Genomic DNA, 26661 nt, shown 5'->3' with positions numbered 1-26661 from the left:
ATCTGTCTGAAGTGTCTGACTCACTCCACTGCTGCTCCCTCAGTTTTGATGGGGGCGTGTCAGGGAATGAATTCATGTAAGTTCAGGACAAAGGACCATGTGGATCTACTCTGCATGTGTGTGGCTGTGCATTCAAAGCCTCGGTCTGTTGTCCTAATGGTGCTTGGTTAGAAGAGAGGATTGTGAGACCTTGTATCTGGGTGAAACATCACTCATTCATCACTCGTTACCCAATAACCTAATTACAAATGGCTGAACAGTGCGGTGACACAGATAAGAACATAACACAAAAATCTACCCGGGTAGTAACCACATGATCAGAACGTTGTACACATAAAACACAGAACTGAACTGAACTCTGCCCTTCTAGAAAGAAGGAGGAACATTTTCTTTTGAACTTTTTTTATTTTATTATTTTTCAACCTTTTTTTTTTGAAAGAGCTCTATTTTTTTTATTTTATTGTATTTTTCATTTTTATGCACTGCAAAAAAATATATATATATTAATCTGTGGCAATAAACTCAACTGTTAACTTCATGGTATTGTACTTGACTAACTATTACCAGCTCTCTGAACCTAGAGGGAATGTTAGTGTCATAGTGTGTTCTTACATCAGGCTAAAGGCGCTACAGTTGGTTTTGAAAGGCTCATTTAAATCTGTCCTCCGTCATTCAGTCCTGGTTTCATCAACACATCAGAAGTCACAGAAATGTTAAAAACCTCATGTTAACTTGTGTCTTGTTGAAGGTTTCAGTCAGGACTGCCCTCTGCTGGACAACTGAATGAAGTTCATTAGTTCCCTCTTCCAAACGTGTTGACTGACTTTGAGGGTTTTACTTGAAGCAGGAGGAGGTCGCTGACATGAACTCTGATCCACCAGCAGCTTTATCTTCTTTTAATTCATCATCAGATCCTTCACTGATCAATAATCAAAGATCAACAACCTGATCAAACTGACTCTTCAGCCATCAGAGGAGACGTCTCATCCTGGACCTGGACTCTGTCTGCAGAGGAGACACAAGACAGTTAGAGACAAAGAAAGACAGGAAGAAAGAAAGAAAGAAAGACAGAAAGAAATGAAGAGAGAGAGAAAGGAAATAAAAAGAGAGAAAGATTGCAAGAAAATAAACAGACAAACCTTTCACTTTCAGCTCCACTGTTTTCCATCTCAGCCTGTCTCCCTCCTTGTTGTAGACTCTACAGATGTATTCTCCACTGTCTCTCTCTGTGGGGTATTTCAGGGTCAGACTGAGGTCTCCAGTTTTCAGCAGGTCTTCATTCATCTTCGTTCTGTTTCTGTAAAACTGGTTCTGGTCTTCAAGCTGGTCAGAGCCGTTCTGATACACATGGACCATCCTGTAGTCACCGTACCACCGGTATCCGTACATCCACTCCACTTTAGCGTCTTCAGGCAGCTCTGTGGTTCTAAAGGGCAGCTGAACAGACTCCACCCCTGAATCCACCTCCACCTGACAGACTGAGAGGACAACAAATCCCATCATCAGCTGTAGAGACAGCAGCAGCAGCAGCAGCAGCAGGTTTTCATGACTTTATTGAATGATTGTAAAGAAAGCTGAAGGACAGAAGCAGATGAGAGCAGAAGGAACAGGACAGAGATCTAGAAAGGTGTTGCAGATGATCAGAGTCTTGATGGTTGGTTGTTTGTCCATGTCCTGCTTCACAGTAATGTCTCCTGTCAGTGTGGAGCTGCTGTCTGCTGCTTTTCTATCTGTGGATCTAACATGACAGTGACAGTGAAGAGAAGAAGAGTTCAGATCCTAACATGTCTTCAGTCTCTTTGTCTCTCTGTGGTGTCAATGAATCTCAGCTCCACGCAGCATTTCAAACATAGAAAGAAAGAAAGAAAGAAAGAAAGAAAACAAACAAACAAACAAACCTTTCACTCTGAGCTCCACTGTTTTCTCTCTCAGGATGTATCCCTCCTTGTTGTAGACTGTACAGATGTATCTTCCACTTTCTCTCTCTGTGGGGTATTTCAGGGTCAGACTGAGGTCTCCAGTTTTCAGCAGGTCTTCATTCATCTTCGTTCTGTTTCTGTAAAACTGGTTCTGGTCTTCAAGCTGGTCAGAGCCGTTCTGATACACATGGACCTTCCTGGGGTCCATGTCCGTCCACTCCACTTTAGCGTCTTCAGGCAGCTCTGTGGTTCTGAAGGGCAGCTGGACAGACTCCACCCCTGAATCCACCTCCACCTGAGGGACTGAGAGGACAACAAATCCCATCATCAGCTGTAGAGACAGCAGCAGCAGAGGTTTTCATGACTTTATTGAATGATTGTAGAGAAAGCTGAAGGACAGAAGCAGATGAGAGCAGAAGGAACAGGACAGAGATCTAGAAAGGTGTCGCAGATGATCAGAGTCTTGATGGTTGGTTGTTTGTCCATGTGCTGCTTCACAGTAATGTCTCCTGTCAGTGTGGAGCTGCTGTCTGCTGCTTTTTTATCTGTGGATCTAACATGACAGTGACAGTGAAGAGAAGAAGAGTTCAGATCCTAACATGTCTTCAGTCTCTTTGTCTCTCTGTGGTGTCAATGAATCTCAGCTCCATGCAGCATTTCAAACACAGAAAGAAAGAAAGAAAGAAAGAAGGAAAGAAGGAAAGAAAAGAGAAAGAAAGAAAAGGAAAAATGAAAGAGTAAGAAAGCAAGCGAGAGACAAAGAATGAAAGGGAGAACGAATAAAATACAGATTGAAAGAAAGAAAGGAAATAAACAAACAAACCTTTCACTTTCAGCTCCAATTGTTTCTTCATCAGGATGTTTCTCTCCTTGTTGTAGACGGTGCAGGTGTAGGTGTCTCCATATCGGGAGTATTTCAGGGTCAGACTGAGGTCTCCAGTTCTCAGCAGGTCTTCATTCATCTTTGTTCTGTTTCTGTAAATCTGGTTCTGGTCTTCAGGCTGGTCAGAGCCGTTCTGATACACATGGACCTTCCTGTTGTCTCTGTCCATCCACTCCACTTTAGCGTCTTCAGGCAGGTGAGCTGTGGTTTTCCAGGTCAGCTGGACAGACTCCACCCCTGAATCCACCTCCACCTGGGGGACTGAGAGGACAACAAATCACATGATCAACATTACAATATTCCAGACCTCATCCTCCTGCTGCCAGATTCAGTTCCTGCCATGTACCTTCCTGATCCCACACTTCCCTCTTTCACTTCCTGTCCATTCACAGTCCTGTTGTTCCATGCTGTCAGTCCACCTTAGCAACACAGCGTCTCTTCACATGTCTAAAGCGTCTGTCTTTGTTGCTTTTTTGTCAAGGTTTTAGTTTATTTTGTGTCTGGTTTGACCTCTACTTCTATTTCTCTAGTTATTACAACCATTAATAACTACAGCCACCTTCTGTTGACTGAACACAAACAAGATCATTCTCTCTAAATCAGCTCATAACACACCAGGTTCACATTTTCTGTTTTGAAACAATTCAAATGTTTTCTCCAAAGTCATGTGAGTATTATTCTAATGGTGTGACTTGACTCAAAGCTGTGAAAGAACAACTACTGGAGGATTGTTATTAGACTTCTATTGGTACAGACAGATGGACAATCACTGACCTCTGACCTGTATCTACTGTACTGAGAGAAATAAAAAAGAAAGAAAGAAAGAGAGAAAGAAAGAAACATACAAACCTTTCACTTTCAGCTCCACTGTTTTCTCTCTCAGGATCTTTCCCTCCTTGTTGTAGACTCTACAGATGCATCTTCCACTGTCTCCATCTATGGGGTATTTCAGGGTCAGACTGAGGTCTCCAGTTTTCAGCAGGTCTTCATTCATCTTCGTTCTGTTTCTGTAAAACTGGTTCTGGTCTTCAAGCTGGTCAGAGCCGTTCTGATACACATGGACCTTCCTGTTGTATCCGTCCTTCCACTCCACTTTAGCGTCTTCAGGCAGGTGAGCTGTGGTTTCGCAGGGCAGCTGGACAGACTCCACCCCTGAATCCACCTCCACCTGGGGGACTGAGAGGACAACACATCACATGATCAACATTACAATATTCCAGACCTCATCCTCCTGCTGCCAGATTCAGTTCCTGCCATGTACCTTCCTGATCCCACACTTCCCTCTTTTACTTTGTTACCTCCCGAGTATGTAGCCAGGGGATGAAGGGAGGAAAACAAAAGAAAATTGTTTCCGGGTAAAAGGAAAGCGACACAGAGACCGATAACTGTGTGTAAAAGGAATGGCTCTTTATTCAAAAACAAAATACCAATGGTAACTAAGAAAGCTGGTCACGAAACTAAACACAACAGACCAGAACTGACAGCCACTAACAAACTAAAGGCGCCACTACACCTGGGGGGAAAAGGAACACAGGCAAAAGACCAAGAAAGATTACTACTGTCCACTTCTGTCCACAGAACAGATTATTCAGTACTTCACCATTCAGAGATCCAACAAACAAAGTCAACCTCATGCTTCCACCACTGTGGTCCACCATCTCTCTCTCTCCGGGCCGCACCTCTCCTCCACTCTTTAACCAGGATCAGCTGATTACCTGAGTGGAAACTGCTGCTGGTCGGAGGAGGGGCGATCACCTGGAGGAGGAGGAGAGTGGGAGAGAGAGACACAAGCACACCAAAACAACCATAGAGGCACTAGGGCCGTAACACACTTCCTGTCCATTCACAGTCCTGTTGTTCCATGCTGTCAGTCCACCTTAGCAACACAGCGTCTCTTCACATGTCTAAAGCGTCTGTCTTTGTTGCTTCTTCATCAAGGTTTTAGTTTATTTTGTGTCTGGTTTGACCTCTACTTCTATTTCTCTAGTTATTACAACCATTAATAACTACAGCCACCTTCTGTTGACTGAACACAAACAAGATCATTCTCTCTAAATCAGCTCATAACACACCAGGTTCACATTTTCTGTTTTGAAACAATTCAAATGTTTTCTCCAAAGTCATGTGAGTATTATTCTAATGGTGTGACTTGACTCAAAGCTGTGAAAGAACAACTACTGGAGGATTGTTATTAGACTTCTATTGGTACAGACAGATGGACAATCACTGACCTCTGACCTCTATCTACAGTACTGAGAGAAATAAAAAAGAAAGAAAGAAAGAGAGAAAGAAAGAAACAGACAAACCTTTCACTTTCAGCTCCACTGTTTTCTCTCTCAGGATGTCTTCCTCCTTGTTGTAGACTCTACAGATGTATCGTCTACTGTCTCCATCTGTGGGGTATTTCAGGGTCAGACTGAGGTCTCCAGTTCTCAGCAGGTCTTCATTCATCTTCGTTCTGTTTCTGTAAATCAGGTCCTGGTCTTCAAACTGGTCAGAGCCGTTCTGATACACATGGACCTTCCTATCCCACAAGTATCCGTCCGTCCACTCCACTTTAGCGTCTTCAGGCAGGTGAGCTGTGGTTTTCCAGGTCAGCTGGACAGACTCCACCCCTGAATCCACCTCCACCTGGGGGACTGAGAGGACAACAAATCACATGATCAACATTACAATATTCCAGACCTCATCCCCCTGCTGCCAGATTCAGTTCCTGCCATGTACCTTCCTGATCCCAAACTTCCCTCTTTCACATCCTGTCCATTCACAGTCCTGTTGTTCCATGCTGTCAGTCCACCTTAGCAACACAGCGTCTCTTCACATGTCTAAAGCGTCTGTCTTTGTTGCTTCTTCATCAAGGTTTTAGTTTATTTTGTGTCTGGTTTGACCTCTACTTCTATTTCTCTAGTTATTACAACCATTAATAACTACAGCCACCTTCTGTTGACTGAACACAAACAAGATCATTCTCTCTAAATCAGCTCATAACACACCAGGTTCACATTTTCTGTTTTGAAACAATTCAAATGTTTTCTCCAAAGTCATGTGAGTATTATTCTAATGGTGTGACTTGACTCAAAGCTGTGAAAGAACAACTACTGGAGGATTGTTATTAGACTTCTATTGGTACAGACAGATGGACAATCACTGACCTCTGACCTCTATCTACAGTACTGAGAGAAATAAAAAAGAAAGAAAGAAAGAGAGAAAGAAAGAAACAGACAAACCTTTCACTTTCAGCTCCACTGTTTTCTCTCTCAGGATGTCTTCCTCCTTGTTGTAGACTCTACAGATGTATCGTCTACTGTCTCCATCTGTGGGGTATTTCAGGGTCAGACTGAGGTCTCCAGTTCTCAGCAGGTCTTCATTCATCTTCGTTCTGTTTCTGTAAATCTGGTTCTGGTATTCAGGCTGGTCAGAGCCGTTCTGATACACATGGACCTTCCTATCCCACAAGTATCCGTCCGTCCACTCCACTTTAGCGTCTTCAGGCAGGTGAGCTGTGGTTTTCCAGGTCAGCTGGACAGACTCCACCCCTGAATCCACCTCCACCTGGGGGACTGAGAGGACAACAAATCACATGATCAACATTACAATATTCCAGACCTCATCCTCCTGCTGCCAGATTCAGTTCCTGCCATGTACCTTCCTGATCCCAAACTTCCCTCTTTCACATCCTGTCCATTCACAGTCCTGTTGTTCCATGCTGTCAGTCCACCTTAGCAACACAGCGTCTCTTCACATGTCTAAAGCGTCTGTCTTTGTTTCTTCTTTGTCAAGGTTTTGGTTTATTTTGTGTCTGGTTTGACCTCTACTTCTATTTCTCTAGTTATTACAACTATTAATAACTACAGCCACCTTCTGTCGACTGAACACAAACAAGATCATTCTCTCTAAATCAGCTCATAACACACCAGGTTCACATTTTCTATTTTGAAACAATTCAAATGTTTTCTCCAAAGTCATGTGAGTATTATTCTAATGGTGTGACTTGACTCAAAGCTGTGAAAGAACAACTACTGGAGGATTATCATTAGACTTCTATTGGTACAGACAGATGGGCAATCACTGACCTCTGACCTGTATCTACAGTACTGAGAGAAATAAAAAAGAAAGAAAGAAAGAAAGAAAGAAAGAAAGAAAGAGAGACAGAAACAAACAAACAAACCTTTCACTTTCAGCTCCACTGTTTTCTCTCTCAGGATTTCTCCCTCCTTGTTGTAGACTCTACATCTGTATCCTCGACCGTCTCTCTCTCTGGGGTATTTCAGGGTCAGACTGAGGTCTCCAGTTTTCAGCAGGTCTTCATTTATCTTCGTTCTGTTTCTGTAAATCTGGTCCTGGTCTTCAAGCTGGTCAGAGCCGTTCTGATACACATGGACCGTCCTGTTGTATCTGTCCATCCACTCTACTTTAGCGTCTTCAGGCAGCTCCACCTGGGGGACTGAGAGGACAACAAATCCCATCATCAGCTGTAGAGACAGCAGCAGCAGCTCTGAGCACATTGAAGAGAAATATTTGGAGTGAAACATGTTTGACTGGTTCCAGTCTGAAATATGTCCCATTCTCCATTGAACAAGTGTCCCACATTACAAACCTTCAAATCTCACCTCAAGCAGTGGTTGAAAGCAAACCAGTCTTGTAACCACTGACTTTTGTCTTCTTAGTAATGTGCTGTCTTATGTTGTCCTCTTATTGTGATCTATTGTCCTGTCCTATGTCTTATCATGTTTTTGTGTTACCTGCCTAGGGACTGTGGATGTAAATTAGCATTGTTGGTATAATCCATCATATTTACGTCTATTGCTGTCTGAATAGATGTTCATTAATGTGCACTGTCCCTATCAAATAAATAAATAAATCAAATAAGAACAGAGACAAGTTAAGAAGTGTAAACTACTGATGTATTAAATGTTAAATGTTAAACTATCTATTTATGAAGTGAATGAATGATTTCAGAACATTTCCCTGTGTCTTAATCAGGTTCATTCCTTTTCATTATTATTAGAGCCTTAGGTTCCAGGAGGTTCCCTTCTGGCTGTTCCAAGGTCGAGGCTCAAAACTAAATGTGACCGGGCGTTTGCCATTACGGCCCCTCGACTTTGGAACACCCTGCCTTCACTTGTCTATTAACTGATCCAGTGAAATCAATAATTTCTTTCTTATTTAATATTTGTTTCAGTTTTTTGTAACACATGGTTTGTTGTGAGGGAATATTGTGACTGTTTTAGTTATAATTAACACAGAAGGGGAGGTATGCAGACACCGTCTCTACCTGCTCACTAATGTTACTAGAGGACCATAAACTATTCCAGTCAGTGGTGTCAAAACACCACTGTAGTCTATTGATGCTATCTGGAGTCCACTGTTTGATGTTCTTAATTGTTTTATCAGTCCTCTTGACTACAGGTGAATAAGCTGGAGCAAGCTAAATGCTGACTCCCCCTCCATGATGCTTTCCAGTGAGTACAGAGTCTCTGTCAAGCCTTATGGAAGAGCCAAACCCATAAATGACATCAGCAGATTTTATCTCGCTGTCTCATCCTGTGTCATCTAATGACTTCATGGTGTGGAGTCATGAGCCAATGGCAATCTTTTCAGGTTATTGTTGTGTATATATTAGTGTATTTTTGTGTCACAGTGGTGTGTATACTTAGGGTTTTAGGGAGTAGTGTGTGTTGCTGGTGGATTTATTTAAACTAACCAGGAAGCATGGCATCAAGGTAGCACCGGCTTTCCTTTGTTCGGTGGAGGACTGTAGCCTGGCAGTTGGAAAGGTTGTCGGATATGACAGCGTGAAGCCCGCTGCTAGGATGAATAATGTTGGGCCTGGGTACTAAGGCACTCAATATTAGGGTCATGGATAATTAATAATTATCAAAAATAATTATTTATTATTAAATTACTGGATCTTAATTACTATTACCTCGGGGCACCACCCTTCTAGGAAGGGAAACGATAGCCAATCAATCAAATCAGTCTCATAAATTATACTAAATTGTCAATTTGGATTTCTGATTAATAATTAACTTAATAACTATAACCAAAAATTACCACGTTAACAACTAGTTAAAGTGAAGGAATTTGGAGTTCTTGACAGTGTAGAGGTTGGCAATATTCACTCTTGTGAAACATTAAACAGACAGGTATGTTTAAAAGACATTTATTAACAAGAATAAAAGTAAACATACAATCTAACTACAGGTCAACTACTACTACTACTCAATACAGGTGTGTGTGTATGTGTGTGTGTGTGTGTGCCAAAATGGCCGCTGGTTGTAGGCGTGTCAAGATGGCCGCCGGTTGTGGGCGTGCCAAGATGGCCGCTGGGGCCTTGAGGTTCGTGATGGCGAGATGAAGCCTCATGAGGCATCGAACCACTTGAGCCAACTGGTTCGAGAAAGGGTTCATTTCTCGAAGCTTCATGTGCACATGAAACCACCTACTGGCCAGGTGTATAACCACATAATGTGTGACGCATTGATTTTTTTGTGTCTGTAATTAGTGATGGGCAATCAAGGTTTTGTTGAAGCCCCGACACGTGATTAAAAAAAGGTTCATTACTCGAAGCTTCAGTGACTCCGTGCTCTATTTTTTGTATCTAGTGGACAATAAAATGTAGTGCAATGGAGACGTGTCTTACTGGTTCATGCTTGTGTGGCACTTGATTCGCCATGCACATTCCTATTCGACTACGTTACATGGATATGTGGTTTAAAGTTGATTATAAGAAAATTATATACATACTAACAATAAAAAAAAAAAAAAAAAAAAAAACAATGGGAATTGATCCCTTGATTCAATAACGAAAGACCGGTGATTTCACAGTGTGCCACTAAATCCGTTAATGGCGCTCGGTTGTCGTTGGACCATTTTCATTACGTCACTACTACACTCTGTGGGCCGTCATTAATTTGCACTAATGTTTATGTTTCAGCGCTTACGTCAACTATTTTCTTTTGCTCTTGGTATCATGGTTTAGTAGTGTGACTATATATAGTCAGAAGTGCGTGTATAGTTTTGGGCTATAGTTTTATATTAGATATATATCTATATCTTATCTGTATCTCTCTCTCTCTGTCTTATCTATATATAACGCTATTTAGGACTATCTATGTAACTATGTCTATCTATCAGTACAGTGTTATCTAACTATGTAACTAATTTATCTATTTCTCTCTGAATCTCTAATTACGATCTATCTCCACAAAATACGCAACTAACTCCAACTACAGCAACAAACCAGTCTGCAAAGAAACATTCAAATGAGCACCACCAAATAGGGATAGGGTATCCGGGACATCCCTGAACACACTCGAGCCGCCAAGTGATTCACATGACAAACCGAACCCCTCAGGTGATTCGTTTGCTGCTGAAGCATCCGAAGCACTTGAGTGACGTCTGAAGCAGTTCAAGTGCTTTGAGTGACGTCCGAAGCACTTGAACTGCTTCGGACGTCACTCAGCTGCTTCGAACGGACCACGCCTCGGCACAGTAGTTCGATACAATTGCTTCATGAGCTACGGCGCATGTGTCGGAGCCTCAGGTGTCAGAGGGCCATCACTATCTGTAATGGCTCTTGGGAATGACTATGAATTACAAAAAAGTGTATGACCAAATAATTTCTCTACTTAAATTATCACAGGTGTATGATATTTTTTGAATAAAACCCACAATATATATTGTGTGTGTAACTTTTCCCAAAATGGTAGTATGATATGATATGGCAGGTTGTGTGTTTTTCCGTCACTTTAGGCAAATGGCATGGGCTTAAACAGGCAGAGGAAAGTGAAAGTGCTTGTGGAACTAGGAAGAGGGCACTCATTATGTCTCTTCCTAGCTGGCTCCATCCTCTTACCTATCTTTCTCTCCTCACTCTCCTAAATCTTCAAACTATATCTCTCTTTTTAAACTCTCCAAACTATCTCCAAATTATATAAACTCTATCAAAAACCCCGAGGGGTTTATAGTGCTGTCAAACCTCGCGGGAAAATCAGAACCACTAGGCGCGTTCGACTTGTCTGCGCCTGTCTGAGTCTGACTTGCTTACGTCAGCGTGATCTTACGCCGACTGTAGGGGTGGAGCATAAAACGGCTGCAGACAAGTCGGACACGGTCAACTTCGTGTAAACAATGGCGGATCTCGCGGTGTTTGCATTCGTTGTTGCCGACGAAATAGAACCTTTGGAGTTACCGGAATTTATACCCGTGTTACAACAAGCATGCTGTATGCAAATGATTGTGAATAGCAGTAAATCTACTGAATAAGGATTAAGTAGCATAGTGCTTTGGTCTCCAATCTTGGCGAAAATGAACTGCTGATTAGGCTACTTATTTGAATATTTACTTTTACACCCAAAGTCGTTTAGCACCTGTAACTCAACCATGAAACGAATTCACAGAAAGATATTGAGATGGAGATTAAATGCCATTTGTTTTCATTTTTGGACAGACAGGTGTGAAGAAGAACCCCAAAAATCTACTAACCGTTAACAAGATTTGAACTACGGACGGCCGATCGCCAGACTGACGTGTTACCCACTAAACCAATTTAGGATGATACTGAAGAAGCAGTACTACGATATAAGTAAAGGATAATGGACGATACTTCTACAAATTGAATGCACGCGTTCTAGATGGTAAAACGACCCAACGCAAAGCCTTAGAACAGGGGTCTTCAACGTTTTCCAGGCCAAGGACCCCCAATCTGATGGAGAGATGGAGCGGGGACCCCCTACTTATATATATATATTGTATAAAATTGTGTTTTATATTAAACTTTATTTACATCAAGATGGTTGACTCTGTTGCCGTTTATGATCACTACTATCAGGAAATCGCCCATAAATATATGTTATATAATAGTTAGAGCCTTGATTCTTTTCCCCATAATCCCCAAGCTGTATAACATTTAAAAAGAACTTCATGTGTGTTTAAAAAAAATTGTGGAGGTGAATATAAAAAAATGTCTAATCAATCAAAACATTTTCGCGACCCCCCTGCAGTACCTCCGCGGACCCCCTAGGGGTCGCGGACCCCCTGTTGAAGACCTCTGCCTTAGAATGTAACCTGCGATTCAGCTCTGCACACGCCCGGACTCGAACCAGCAGCACCTCGGATCGGGAGGCGAGCGTGCTGACAGTTGAGCCAATAGCCCAGACTATTCAACCTACTGATGCGTTTATTTTTTGGATAGTCTAATGGAGTGAAGTCCATTATCCCGCTTATTCTACTGTTACCAACATGTTAAAAATGCCTTTTTACTGTTTAATGGAAGAAATGAACTCTGCATTGAACTGCAGTCAGATGTACAACGTTTTCAGTAGGCCAGCCTACCATTGTTGCAGAAATCACATATAAGAAGGTATCCCTTCCATTTCTGTTCATTTTCGCATATTCCAACATAACGAAGCGAGAAACGTCAAAATCGTCATGAGGAGATTCCTCCCAAACTGCCCAATCACGTCTTTGACCTGACGTCATGAGGGCGGGTTTCCGGTCGTGCAGTTCGTTGGAGAGCAACTGCAAGATCTGACTGCAGGCGAAGACTCCCGCGATATTTTAAGGTCATGTGACATGGTGACGTAGTGGTAAGTCCCTCCCCGTCTGACTCAAGTCGGACAGGATTTCTAACCAGCATGCATTGCGTCCATCCCAGCATGCATTGCGTTCATCCCAGCATGCATCACGTCAAGTCAGACTCAGACAGATCTGCATCAAGTCGAACGCGCCTACTTTCTGAATCAGTCACGTGGTACAGCCGGGCAGCGAGGCTTCGAACGTCATTATTTTTGGCCCCTCCCCTAAATGAAGCAAGCCTCGATACGCGCTTCGCGGAAACCCCGCCTCCATTCTCGACACACGCTTCGAAGCCTCGACACGTCTCGTAACATCACTACTTGAGGTCTTGAACACAAAGGAAACAATGGCTGCTGAGTAGCGACACTCAGACCATGTGCTGGCTAGTAGATATGTGGAATGTGATAAGGGTTTTATGAGGTGCCAGGTTAGAGAAAGAGTGGTCAGTTTAGCATGCAAGAGACCCTGAGTCTATGTGTTGCATAATCTAAACTAACATCAAACCACTATACTATAAACAACTCAATAAATAAACACAAATATCACATCAAATCAACATTTCTAACTCTATGTTTAGCTTAGCTTAGCTTGACAATGCCCAGGTCATACTACCAGAATTGGTGGAAAAGTCAATTTCTGGTATGTTGCTCCTGTAGCTGGCGGTTCCTGATGGAAAGCCAAAGAAAAGTTGTAGTTCTTGCTGTGTGTTCCTGATGGCAGGCGTTGGAGGGAAACCGGCCACTCCTTGAGTCCTTTGAAGTGGCTTGTTAGCAGCTCGGTGTTAACTAGCCGTGTGGCTCCTGTTGTTTGGGAGTTTAGCCTGCAAACCTTTGTTTGTAGGCTAAAAGAGCTGGTGCAGATTCCTCAGCAGGAACTCGCTTCGTTGCTGTATGGAGAACAGGCCTGGAAGTAGTTGCTCTTTGTTAGTAGACTACCTGGCAGCCAGCTGCAGCCGAGCAGCTGGGGGTCTCCACGTGGAGGTGTGGAGTTGAAGTGGGGAAGAGAGTCAGAGGTTAAGAGAGAGAACACAAGCCAAACAGTGCATTTTATATGGCCTGATGACCTCAGAGGTCACATGCCACTGTCAGCCAGTGAACTGCTTGGTCAGTTTTCACACCTGGAGGATTGTGGTGCTTCCCTTTGTTTACAAGACATGTGGTTAACTTGGTTATGCATGGTGAGCTTCCATAGCTCACAACCAGGTTCAGGTCCCAACATTCCCCCCTTTGGTCTCACGACCTCACTCGATGTGTGGTTGTGAGAGCACAAGTGTCTGTGTATAATCCAAGTTGGAAAAGGTCATTCATAGGAATGACGTCTGGGCAGTCTGTTAACCAACTGGGCTGTGGTAAACACTAATTGTCCTAGCTAAGCAAAACAAAATCATCAGGTGAAAAACTGAAACACACATAAGCACATTGACATTTACTAACAGCGTTATTTAGAAAAAGAAGAATGTCAGTGATGTAAATTGTTAGGGTAAGATGCAGAAAGAGAGTGGCACCTACAATGGTAAAACCATTTCCAAATGTCCAAGAGTTTTGTGGTTCACTCATTGGATCCTATTACAATAATTATTATTCAATGCAGTACTCGGTCAGATCTTAACAGAAATAACAATTTGTCCTTCATGCAGATGTTGCTGCGGAAGGATATCATCACATTTCAAAATCTTGGTGTCAATGGCTGTATCATTGTCTGAATGTGTCCTAAAATTTGTGTTGGATAAGGACATGTATGACTGGCAAAATACTACAGAGGTGTTGGTTCAGGTGTATTTGCAAAGTTAGACAGTGGGTCTGGGTCCAATCAGAATTTAGGCTTTTCTCAGCTAATAGTGGCAGGTGTGGCTATTAGTGAGTTGAAAATTATGGAGTTTGCTGCTGTTGCTAACAAATCAACAAGTTTGCCTACTTAACTGCAAAGAAAGTAAAGTACTTAGCACCTACTGGCAGTACAGGGATGGACTGTTATCACTGTGAAGAAGGAACTCTGAATTTGAGGTGACTTAAGTTTTTCCGAACTCGTGGCTCAGGGCTGTAACGCTCTGTGTAGCCAGAGGCACAGAGATATTCAGAGGCATTGTCACTGTCTGCTGAATTATGATCATCTAAACTGCACTCAGAGATGCTGCGATCATCATCTGAGCAGTCTATTGGCTGATCATACTGCTGGGCCATAATTTCGGAGTAAGGCTTTCTACAGCTTCGACTGTGTGAATGCCTATCTTGGAGAAGCTGGTGGACATGGCGGCTACGCTCAGTGTCCCTGTGTGGCCCTTTATCACCCCCCTTTGGTCTGTTGTGAGGGTGATGTTTTAAGGTGACAGATTGGGATGATGCCTTGGTGTTTGAGCTGGAGGGCTCAACTGTCTTCCCTCTTGCTTTGGAAGTGACGACAGTTTCCCAAGCCACCTGTGTCATCTTCCTGATGTCCTGCATGGAGGGGTTACCTTGGCGTGTCATGAGTACAACGTGAGTGCGTACACATGGGTGAAGGTTCTGCAAGAATAAAAACTTGAAGGTGGAGTTCTCTTCTAAGCCTGGTGCATTCTTGCCCTGAAAGTACACATGTCTCAAATGTTTGTAATAATCTCTGGGATGCTCATGACGGGTGTGTTTAATTTGGAGGGCTGCAACCATTGAGCCGATCTCATCAGCAGTAGAAGAGAATTCTTCTAGCAGTGCTTGACGGAGCTCTGAGTAGTCATCTCTGACTGTGGGAGGTTGTGACTGGATAAACTTATGGACAGCTTTAGAACTTGTTTTCCATACAAGTTTAACTTTCTCCCTTTGGGTTGCGTGGGGCAAATCAATTAGGGCGTGGTCTAAATCCCTGACATAATTGTCAACATTATGATCACAGCTGTCTGGATCAAAATGTTCAATGTCCTGAGCGAGGAACTCAAGCACTTCAAAGCGGGGACGCTGTGGTGTCCGGGCAGGTGCATCACATGCAACAGTTATCTCTGGTGGAAAGGCGGATGCTGGGCAAACCTGTGGTATTGTAGTCCTCCCTTCGGAGAGATGGGCACGGATGGAAGTGTCATGCATCACAGACTGAAAAGAAGATTGGGCAGAATATCTTCTGGAGAATAAACTACAAATCTCTTCACGGTCTATGTCAGTGAGATGGGACGTCAGGTAACCGTTACCTCGGTCTCTCAGAGGAGGTTGAGGAGCTGACTCCATTCCCAGGAACTTAGGGTCAGCTGGAAATTGTTCCCATTTTCTAACTGTAGGGGACGTTAACCTTTCACTACAGGAGGAGTGTGAATCGGAGTAACCAGAATCACATTGGCTTAATGACGGTGGTGGGGAAAGACAACCCGATTTAAGCCTTAGCAGTTCTTCTTTGTGTGCACAAAGATCGGACTCTGCTGAGTGCAGGTCTGCTAAGTACCGCATAGCTTTATTATTGGCCATTTGTACCTCATGGAGGAGACAAGCCGTTTGCGCTTTAAGGGACTCAACCTCCTTTTCTAAGGCTGATTTGCTCTGAGAGGCAAGGCTGGATTGCCTGTGAAAGTTCAGAAGCAAACATCTTAACACTGGGCCCTTGGATGCAGTCTGTGCATCACACCTGTCCTTCAGTAGAGAATCTATCTCTTCCCTGCACTCACTGAAATTCAACTTGCTAATGAATTCAAAGTAGCCTGGGTTTAGGGTATGTGCAAGGGAGGAAATGAATTGCTCTACACAGGGGTTCTCCATTGTTATGTGGGATAGAGGTAAGGTGTCAAAAATAACAACAACAAAGCAATGGGGCTAGCAATGCTATGCTAAGTAACTATGTAGCTTCTAAGGCTCGAAAGGTAGCTATGGCACCGTCTATTGGCTCTAATGGGCACAACAAATTTTGATAACAGTAAATGCAAATTTACTCACAAAAAACACAACATGCAATAACTGAAATACAGGGCAGTAACAGAGACGTGATTCTTAAAGGTTACTTTGGCTGGAATGCATGGCAGTAACAGCTCAGTATATAACTTTATGTTTCACAGGGCTGGAAGCACACTGTGGCTCTATCTCAGACTCCTTATCTTGCTTAGGCTGAAATGCATGGCAGTAACAGCCGGCACAAGTTCTTTCACACAGGGCCGGTGGCACGCTGTGGTTTAATTCAACAGGGGAGCACTTAAATTAACAGGAACAGCTTGACTGGATTGCATGAATATGTGGTATTCCAATGCTGAAATTCTTACAACTACGAAAAGTAGATTCAACTTGTATTAGCTAGCAGCAAAAGCAACTCTTAATATACCACTATGGGACTGAAAACGGTAGTTATTAATAACAAATTATTAATAATTGATCAATTTATGAATTTCATAAATTATCACCACACTGCACCTGTTCGTAAATACAGCTGGACATCTACTCCTGTGGTAGACTAGTGGGACTGAAAGTTAAGACTTCTGGCAAGTCTAAAAGTTGTACAAAAATATTTTTGGCTTTGGCCAAAATTATGCTGAAATTAATATTGCACAATTATGAATAATTGCCAACAGTACTCCTCACACGGGGCACCATTTATGTCGGGCCTGGGTACTAAGGCACTCAATATTAGGGTTTGGCTATCATGAATAATTAATAATTCTCAAAAATAATTATTTATTATTAAATAACTGGATCTGAATTACTAGATCACCTCGGGGCACCACCCTGCTAGGAAGGGAAAAGATGCCAATCAATCAAATCTCATAAAGTCTCATAAATTATACTAAATTGTCAATTTGGATTTCTGATTAATAATTAACTTAATAACTATAACCAAAAATTACCACGTTAACAACTAGTTAAAGTGAAGGAATTTGGAGTTCTTGACAGTGCAGGGGTTGGCAATATTCACTCTTGTGCAACATTAAACAGACAGGTATGTTTAAAAGACATTTACTAACAAGAATAAAAGTAAACATACAATCTAACTACAGTGTACTCAATACAGGTGAGTGTGTGTGTATGTGTGTGTGTGCACCAAAATGGCCGCTGGTTGTGGGCGTGTCAAGATGGCCGCCGGTTATGGGCGTGCCAAGATGGCCGCTGGGGCCTTGAGGTCTTGAACACAAAGGAAACAATGGCTGCTGAGTAGGGACACTCAGACCATGTGCTGGCTAGTAGATATGTGGAATATGATAAGGGTTTTATGAGGTGCCAGGTTAGAGGAAGAGTGGTTAATTTAGCATGCAAGAGACCCTGAGTCTATGTGTTGCATAATCTAAACTAACATCAAACCACTATACTATAAACAACTCAATAAACACAAATATCACATCAAATCAACATTTCTAACTCTATGTTTAGCTTAGCTTAGCTTGACTATGCCCAGGTCATACTACCAGATTTGGTGGAAAAGTCAATTTCTGGTATGTTGCTCCTGTAGCTGGCGGTTCCTGATGGAAAGCCAAAGAAAAGTTGTAGTCCTTGCTGTGTGTTCCTGATGGAGGATTGTGGGACTCAGAGGTCACATGCCACTGTCAGCCAGTGAACTGCTTGGTCAGTTTTCACACCTGGAGGATTGTGGTGCTTCCCTTTGTTTCCAAGACATGTGGTTAACTTGATTTTGCATGGTGAGCTTCCATAGCTCACCACCAGGTTCAGGTCCCAACAATAATGTGGTGGTGATTTTTTTAGACACTTTGGAAAAGGCAAACATGGTAGTGGAGAACGGGGTCGTAATTAAAGATACGTTGGTGCATGTCTTGCCTCTCATTGTCTTCATCAGAGACATTAACCAGAGAGTTATCTGGTCTGAAAAAGGTTCACTCAGGATGTAAATCTCCTTTATTGAAACACATGGTGTCTCACATTTTTATGAGAAGGAAAAGCTGACCTTAACATTCAGAATCAGAGTGGATGACTTTGATTATGTTATATTTGTGTTATCAGGGAATATGAAATGCTTCAACTGTGGTAAAGAGGGACATTTGATTAAAGCATGCCCAGAGACAACGTCCAATTCAATTCAATTCAGTTTTATTTATATAGCGTCAATAACAATACAAATCGTCTCAAGACGCTATACAAAAACCCGGCCTGAAACCCCCAGAGCAAGCCTGAAGGCAATGGTGGCAAGGAAAAACTCCCTTTTAACAGGAAGAAACCTTGAGCAGAACCCAGCTCATATGGAGGGAACCATCTGCCTAAGGCCAGCTGGGTACAGACAGAAGAAAGAGAGAAGAGAATAGCACAGCAGGATAAAATGGAGGAACAGACACAACTAACAAGAATCCTGAAGGAAGTCAGGACAATATGGAAGGAGACAGGTGAGGGCTAGCAGGACAGCCAGGTGAGTGAGGCAGATCAAAGTATAACAGGTAAAACAAAATATGGAAATCAGGAGAAGATGATTAAAGAAAATTATAAAACAAAAAGGTAACAAAGAAGATGAAATGTTGTGTTGTGTGAAAGTGAATTGGAGATGGAAGGAGACTAAGAGGACATGAAGGTTCCTCAGTTAAAAAGAAAAACCAGGAGCAGCAGTGGAAGCTCTCTAACAAAGGAGAAGTGGACAGAGAGGTGACCGTAGAGGACTGTGAGATGGACAGTGAGATGGACAGTGACGGTAACCCTGATGTAAAAGTGGAAACACTAGAGTTTACGGTATGGGGAAAATCAAGAGTTTCTTATAAAGAACCAAAAACATGAAAGGTGTTAAAATAGAGGAATATTTCTCAGACAAAGTGCTGCTCTGTAACTCGTATTGACTGCACATGGGCAGTAAAGCCAGAGGACGGTTAACTGAACAAGAAATATACAGAATGAAGAAAATACTTGAGAAAACCAGACAAGAACTAATCCCTGATGATGATGATGATGAATAGAGTCTCTTTTAATATTAGTATATTAGATTTTTCTGTCTAGTTTTATTTTCTTTCACAATGAGTCACGTTACACGCAGCACTTTAAATATAAATGGGGCAAGAGAAGGAGAGGAAAAGTTTCTGCTATACGAACTGATTAAAAAGTCAGATGTGATGTTTGTTCAGGAGACTCACAGTGATGTTTCCAATGAGTCCGAATGGAAGAGAGAATGGGAGGGGGACGTGGTGCTGAGCCATGTTCTGTTTTCTAAGGGTCTCTCATGAATGTCTTTGGAGGTGGAGCAGGTGGTAGAGGGCAGACTGCTGGTGGTCAGAGAACAGGTAGATCTTTTAAATGTATTTTTTATAAATGTCTATGCTCCTAGAGCGGGGCCTCACAGAGTTTTGTTCCTAAACATTTTAAATTCAGTTATAGACAAAGTCACTTTGAGGATTTTTTTTTTTATTATTATTGAGAGGAGATTTTAACTGCACAGAAAACCATTTGTGTACTGAAAACACATGAAGTGGTGGATGTGTGAGAAGAAGAAATGGAGACAGAAGACAATATACCTGGACTCACACTAGAGATAATGTTATTCTCTGGCTAGGTTGGATTGGTTTTATTGTTTTAAACATCATTTTAATGTTTTTAAAGACTGCAGAATGATGCCTATTGGTTTTACTGATCACTTTTTAGTTACTAGTAACGTTTTAATTTCTAATTTAAAGTCCAAGAGTGCATACTGGCATTTTAACACTGCTCTGTTGGATGATTTCCCTTTTAAAGATATTTTTAGATTCTTTTGGAGATGTTTTAAGAACAGAAAGTCAAACATGCATAAATCTTTGAGGCAGTGGTGGGATTATGGGAAGGTGGAAATAAAGCAGCTCTGTCAACAGTACACTTTCAGTGTCACACGTGGCATCACCAGATCTATGAATGATCTGGAGAATGAAACTGTGGAATTACAAAGTTTAGCAGATTCCACTGGAAATCAAGGTCATCTGCTGATATCGAGGTCAGATGACAACGACATCAGGAGATGGGCGACAGGTTTTTATTCAGAGCTGTTTAGCTCTGAGTACAGAGAAGATGGAGAGCTGTTCAGTTCTTCTTTTGGCTTTTGACCGGGTTGAGCACCTTTACCTCTGGAAGATCCTGGAGAGGTTTGGTCTCAGCCCTGGTGTCATAGCTATGATCAAGGTGTTGTACCAAGACATTGAAAGTGTACTGAAGATTAAAGGAGGTCTAAGTGCCCCCTTCAGAGTGTGTAGAGGGGTGAGACAGGGCTGCTCTCTTTCAGGTATGTTGTACACGTTATCTATCGAAGCTTTGCTGTGTAAAATAAGAAGGAGGGGTTGTTTTTACAAGGTTGTAATGAGAAACATGTTTTATCTGCTTATGCTGACGATCTTATTATTTTTATTCAGAACCAGGAAGAGGCCAGAAAACTTGAATACATTGTAAATGATTTTGGTGTGATATCAGCTGCAAAAGTTAACTGGAAGAAAAGTAAAGTACTGGCAGTTGGTAACTGGAAGAGAGGACTACCCAGTCTACCAGGGAAAGTAAAGTGGAAAAAAGATTTTTAACATCTTAGAGTATATCTGGGAGACGAGAACATGGTGCAGAAAAACTGGGACAGAATTATAGAAAAGATTAAAGCCAAATTAAATAAATAGAATTGGTTGAAACCAAAATGATCTTTTAGAGGTTTTAGAGGTTGGGTGTCACTGACCAAAGACTTTTACACCATCACCACTGCACCACTGCACTATTGGACTACTCTGCACATGCTCACTTTATACAATCTGTTTGCACAGTACTATGTACCCAAATATTGCACTAGTCTAGTAACTTAGATAGCTACCGCTTATTGTTTATTTTTGCACTGTAAGTTGCTCACGTCATCTGTTTTTGCATTACCTAATTTATCATCTGCCATCTCCTCTATTGTAAATTATGTTATGCTAGTTCCTGTTTATAGTCTACTCACATTTAACAAACAAATCCATCTGCATAATATGTTCATTGTACCTCACTCAATCATTATGTATATCCTGCTCATTAACCTGTATATATGGTCTCACCTGTACATAGGTTCTGATCTGTAAATATTGTCCATAAGCTGTAAAAACCAAACTTATTTACCATAATATTTATGCCACGTGCACTTACTGCCTATTGCACTTCTGATTAGATGCTAAACTGCATTTCGATGCTCTGTACATGTACATGTGTAATGACAGTAAAGTTGAAATTACTCTAATCTAATCTAATCTAATTATTAATAACCTGGTTGCGTCGGCCCTCTGGCACTGGCTAGCTGTTATAGAGCCACCTAAAGGTCTAACAGCAAAGCTACAAGCTGTTCTCCTTGATTTTTTTCTGGGATAAATTACACTGGGTGTCTCAGAGTGTTTTGTTTTTACCAAAATGTGAGGGAGGACATGGCCTGGTAAATATACAGAGCAGGTTAACAACAGACTGTAGTTTTTACAGAAATACCTCATAGGCCCAAAAGACCTGGGGCCTCATATATGAAGGGTGCATGCGCACAAAAACGTTCCGTGAGTACTCGTTCACGGAAAAGTTCAGATGTATCAAGAGTGAAATGACTGCTAACTTGTACATGCCTACGCCAACATCATGTCTGGCGCACGCTGGCTTCTACAGCTGTTGATCCTTTGGCGACACTTAGAGGTGATGCTGGGAACCTGTCATCAATATGAAAACTATTAGTCCCACCGATCAGGACTGTGCCGGTTGACCCTGAGCAGAGCCATGCTAGCCGTGTGGGATGGAGTTATCCTCATGTCAGCCAGGTATATCAAATTCCCACAATGCATCTGAACAGGTCAACATTAAAGAGCAATTTGCAGCGAGAACCGGTTTTCTGAATGTAATCAGAGGTATCGACTGAACACACATTGATATAAAAGCGCCATCACATGATGAAACATTTTTATTCATCAATGTACAGGTCATATGTGATGCACAAATGGAATTAACCAACATTGTGGCGTGTGGAGGACAGCTGCCAAAGAGGACATTATTGCACACCTCCACTCCAGTGAGTAGTGAAGTTCTGTGAAGTTCTTTTTTCCCGTCTTACTCATTCTTATGTTTTCATTTTCTGATCGTGCAGAGAGGGGAATCTCGTGAAGGGTCAATTTAGATATAATTTGCATATTTGCATCTGAGCGTACACCATTTTTTCCTGGAAGAAACTTGAGAAGACAAGTTCTCTTCACTAGCTCTTAGAAGATCCTGTCATCAAAGGAACCAGGCTGGACATAGAGGACAGACCAACAACAGGGGGCTCATGTACAAAGACTTGCGTGGATTTCCTTCCAAAGCGTGGCGCACGCTCAGATCAAGAAACATTTTTCCTTTGTACATCCCAATCAACATGGAATCTAGCGCGGATTGTTCCCGACCCCTCCCTGTCCACGCCCCCTTTTAAATATGCAAATTATATTTAAACTGACCCTGCACCTGAGATTCCCCTCTCTGCACGATCAGAAAATGAAAACATAAGAATGAGTAAGACGGGAAAAAAGAAGAACTTCACAGAAAGAGAATTGGAGACGCTACTCACTGGAGTGGAGGCAAAAATGTCCTCTTTGGAACACTGTCCTCCAGCATAAACAATGTCAAAAATGTCCATTGACTGTCGTAGAAGAAATAAGGTGGAGGACAGAACTGGACAGGAAGCACTTCCTATGTTTATTTGGTGAGTGAAAACCAGAGTGTGGATTGATTTTAGGTTTTTTAAAGCAGTGAGTAACATGAAGACGTGATATGCTCTGTGTCTGGATATGTTCTAACCTTTAATACTGTGTTTAAGGAGGTTCTGGTGATGAAATGAACGTTGTTATTTATTGTTCCAATAAGATTGTTCCAATATGTTTTTTAAAAATCAAATAATTTCTCTCTCTCTCTGGTGGAACTCATTCTGGTGCTTTGGAAATTAAATGTCAGCACTTTTGTGCAAATGATTTCAGCTCCACTTCTCCACATTTGATCAAATGTTTGTTTCAGCAAAGAAAGTTTAAAATGAAAAATATTGTTGCAGATGAGTTAAATGGAACTGGTTAATAGCGTCATATGGAAGGATCAGCTCTGTTTTTATACATTTTCACTTGAAACATGTTTTATCACGTTATGATAAATAAATGTAGATTTAAAAAGTGATTATGATCTGTCTGTTAAAAGGACTCGAAATGAAAAGTGTAGGACTTGAGGACAAAGACTTGGTCCCATCTCTGGTATCTACAGTACTGACCTCTGACATTGAGCTTCACTTGTTTCTTCATCAGGATCTTTCTCTCCTTGTTGTAGACGGTGCAGGTGTAGGTCTTGTTGTCTCCATCTCTGGGGTATTTCAGGGTCAGACTGAGGTCTCCAGTTTTCAACAGGTCTTCATTCATCTTTGTTCTGTTTCTGTAAATCTGGTTCTGGTCTTCAGGCTGGTCAGAGCCGTTCTGATACACATGGACCTTCCTATATCTGTCCTTCCACTCCACTTTAGAGTCTTCAGGCAGGTGAGCTGTGGTTTTGCAGGTCAGCTGTACAGTCTCCACCCCTGAATCCACCTCCACCTGGGGGACTGAGAGGACAACAAATCCCATCATCAGCTGTAGAGACAGCAGCAGCAGCTCTGAGCACACTGAAGAGAAATATTTGGGGTGAAACATGTTTGACTGGTTCCAGTCTGAAATATGTCCCATTCTCCATTGAACAGAGAGAAGTTAAGAAGTGTAAACTACTGATGTATTAAATGTTAAATGTTAAACTATCTATTTATGAAGTGAATGAATGATTTCAGAACATTTCCCTGTGTCTTAATCAGGTTCATTCCTTTTCATTCTTATTTCCCAGCACCAGCAGCAGATTGTCTTTCTTGTGTTCATGTATGGTCGAGGGTCTTCTTACCCAAGAACAAACAGGAGCTCTCTAATTATTCATTAATGCCACCAAAGTTCTTCAGTTGTGTGTACGATCAGTTTAGGATCTAATCTGTGATGATGTATGATTCATGGAAACAATGATCTTCAGTTATCATCCTGAACATCATTAATTACCAACAATAATTCATATTAGCCTTTACTGTCATTATACAGTGACCTATACAAAAAACAATAAATAACCCTGACTGAAAGTGAATTGTGCTAAATCCATCCACAGGGAATCAGAAGCCAGTGTACTTCTTGTGCAGGTCCCAAGGCATTGTACTTTAACATTGTACCAAGTTCTTCTGGTCTCACATCAGCAAACCACTAATTATTGAAAACCCTCTAAAAGCATCAGAAGAGTATATAAAGACCCACTAAAGACCCTCAGAAGACAGAGTCATCAATGCACCAGTCAGGAATCTCTTTTTATCATTATTATGATCTTTATTAATTCTGTTTTTAATGAGGTGCATTGGTTAACACGGTCACCTCACATCAAAAAGCTGTGAAAGAACAACTTCTGGTGGATGACCTACCTGACTGAACAACTTGTCTAAAGGTAAACTACAAGAGACTGAAGCTGGAAACTGGACGAGACGCTCTGCAGCAGTAGATCTGAGTGTAATCTGTAATGAACACTAATGTAACATCTAATCACCACAGATGAGATGGAAACTGGAAAAACTACAAATACATTGGTAGAAAAAATCCATTTCCATCCAAAATCACTGACCTCTGACCTGTATCTACAGTACTGACCTCTGACCTCTGACCTGTATCTACAGTACTGAGCTCTGACATTGAGCTTCACTTGTTTCTTCATCAGGATCTTTCTCTCCTTGTTGTAGACGGTGCAGGTGTAGATGTCGGTGTCTCTCTCTCTGGGGTATTTCAGGGTCAGACTGAGGTCTCCAGTTTTCAGCAGGTCTTCATTAATCTTTGTTCTGTTTCTGTAAAACTGGTTCTGGTCTTCAAGCTGGTCAGAGCCGTTCTGATACACATGGACCGTCCAGTATCTTCTGTCCTTCCACACCACTTTAGCGTCTTCAGGCAGGTGAGCTGTGGTTTTGAAAGTCAGCTGGACAGACTCCACCCCTGAATCCACCTCCACCTGGGGGACTGAGAGGACAACAAATCCCGTCATCAGCTGTAGAGACAGCAGCAGCAGCTCTGAGCACATTGAAGAGAAATATTTGGAGTGAAACATGTTTGACTGGTTTCAGTCAAGTTCCAGAAATTAGAAATTAAAGATAAAATGCCAGATAAACAGTCATTGTATCAGTTTCTGTGTAAATGTTAAACACTACCCTCCACTTCCTGTCCACCCTCTCCTCCATCCTGCTTCTAACCACCTTTGCGTCCCTTCCCTGGGTCTCGTCTCCTTAAACTCCTCTCACAAGGACTTTAATGGCAGTTACAGTTTGCTGTGGTGTTACTCTGGCATTCCCAAATATTTCCTGAGGAAGGTACTGACCTTCATCTCTATGTTTAGTCAATCAAGACTGGCGCCTTTTAGACCAGTGGTCACAGGATTGTGGAGAGAATGTCACGATGGTGCAACTAAGTTTGCTTTGCCTCTGTTCAGGTCGTCTGACCACAGCCAGCCCTGGTGGTGTTCACTGGTTCTTTCAGTGAGGTCATTTAGATTAAGGTTTCTTACTGACACCTATCGTTATAGTTTTCTCTGATATTTAGTCGTCACATCAGTGTCAAACTGATTCCACAGTCATGTTTGATGCTGGACTGGTTATATCACTCCTTATATATTTATTTATTTTTATTGTGTCTATTGTCTTCATCTACTAACACTGTGAGAGATTAACACACACAGCATACCTTTGTTGAAGAATCTTCTCAAATACACTCCAAGACCCACAATGACACCACCAACGATCATGACAATGATGACAACCAGGAGAACCCAGGCCTTAACTGGAAAAATGTACGGTTCTGTGGGTTAAAAGCAAAGAACAGAATGAGCTCCACATGAACACCACTACTCTGGTCCAAACTCCTGAATGTCTCAGAGTTCAAACAGGTCTGATATTTTTCCCTGGTTGAAGTACATTGAACACAACATGAGAGTCAGAGTGTGCGCAAGGAGTATTGGCTCTATGGTGTATGTTTTGTTTTTGTTTTTTTGCACCGAGCATGCGCCCACACAGCATAGATTTTTCAATTATATAAAGAAATTAATTAAGAAACTGGTGCTTGCAAAAGGTATAACATGCGTTATTTCGGCTGCAGTCTGAGCGGAAACAGTGTGTCGCGAATTCGCGACACCAGGCATGAAAGGGTTAATTAAGGATAAAACGTTATGCAGAGGTGTACTTATAACAATTTTCTAGACAAATTATACTATTTATAGTCGCAGCGGAAAGTCGGGGGGGTGGGGGGCGCGAAATGTTTTCTTCTTCCTGGGGGGGGCGTAACAGAAAATAATTGAGAAGCTCTGCTCTAGTTAAACATTGTGTAAGGTCCTTTCAGTCACCAACACCTGGAATTATGTATCA

The 26661-nt window shown here is 41.9% G+C and overlaps 1 protein-coding gene across 1 annotated transcript in view; it reads right to left on the bottom strand.

Moving 5' to 3' along the window:
- Positions 1–524: 524 nt before the first annotated feature.
- Positions 525–26661, bottom strand: part of LOC311492027 (uncharacterized protein) — a gene marked incomplete at its 5' end in the record, with an annotated part of 34294 nt that continues 8157 nt past the window's right edge. Inside the window, 5 exons of the mRNA XM_084550149.1 lie at positions 525–1005; positions 6030–6362; positions 23470–23802; positions 24908–25295; positions 26025–26098. Coding sequence (XP_084406275.1) covers positions 950–1005; positions 6030–6362; positions 23470–23802; positions 24908–25295; positions 26025–26098 — 1184 coding nt within the window. The 3' untranslated portion in view covers positions 525–949. The remainder of the gene's footprint in view (positions 1006–6029; positions 6363–23469; positions 23803–24907; positions 25296–26024; positions 26099–26661) is intronic.

This window comes from Chelon labrosus, assembly GCF_963514085.1.
Source record: "Chelon labrosus genome assembly, chromosome: 1".
Lineage (NCBI taxonomy): Eukaryota > Metazoa > Chordata > Actinopteri > Mugiliformes > Mugilidae > Chelon > Chelon labrosus.
Note: the sequence above shows the minus strand (reverse complement) of the source record. Positions and strands in the feature narration are given on the sequence as shown.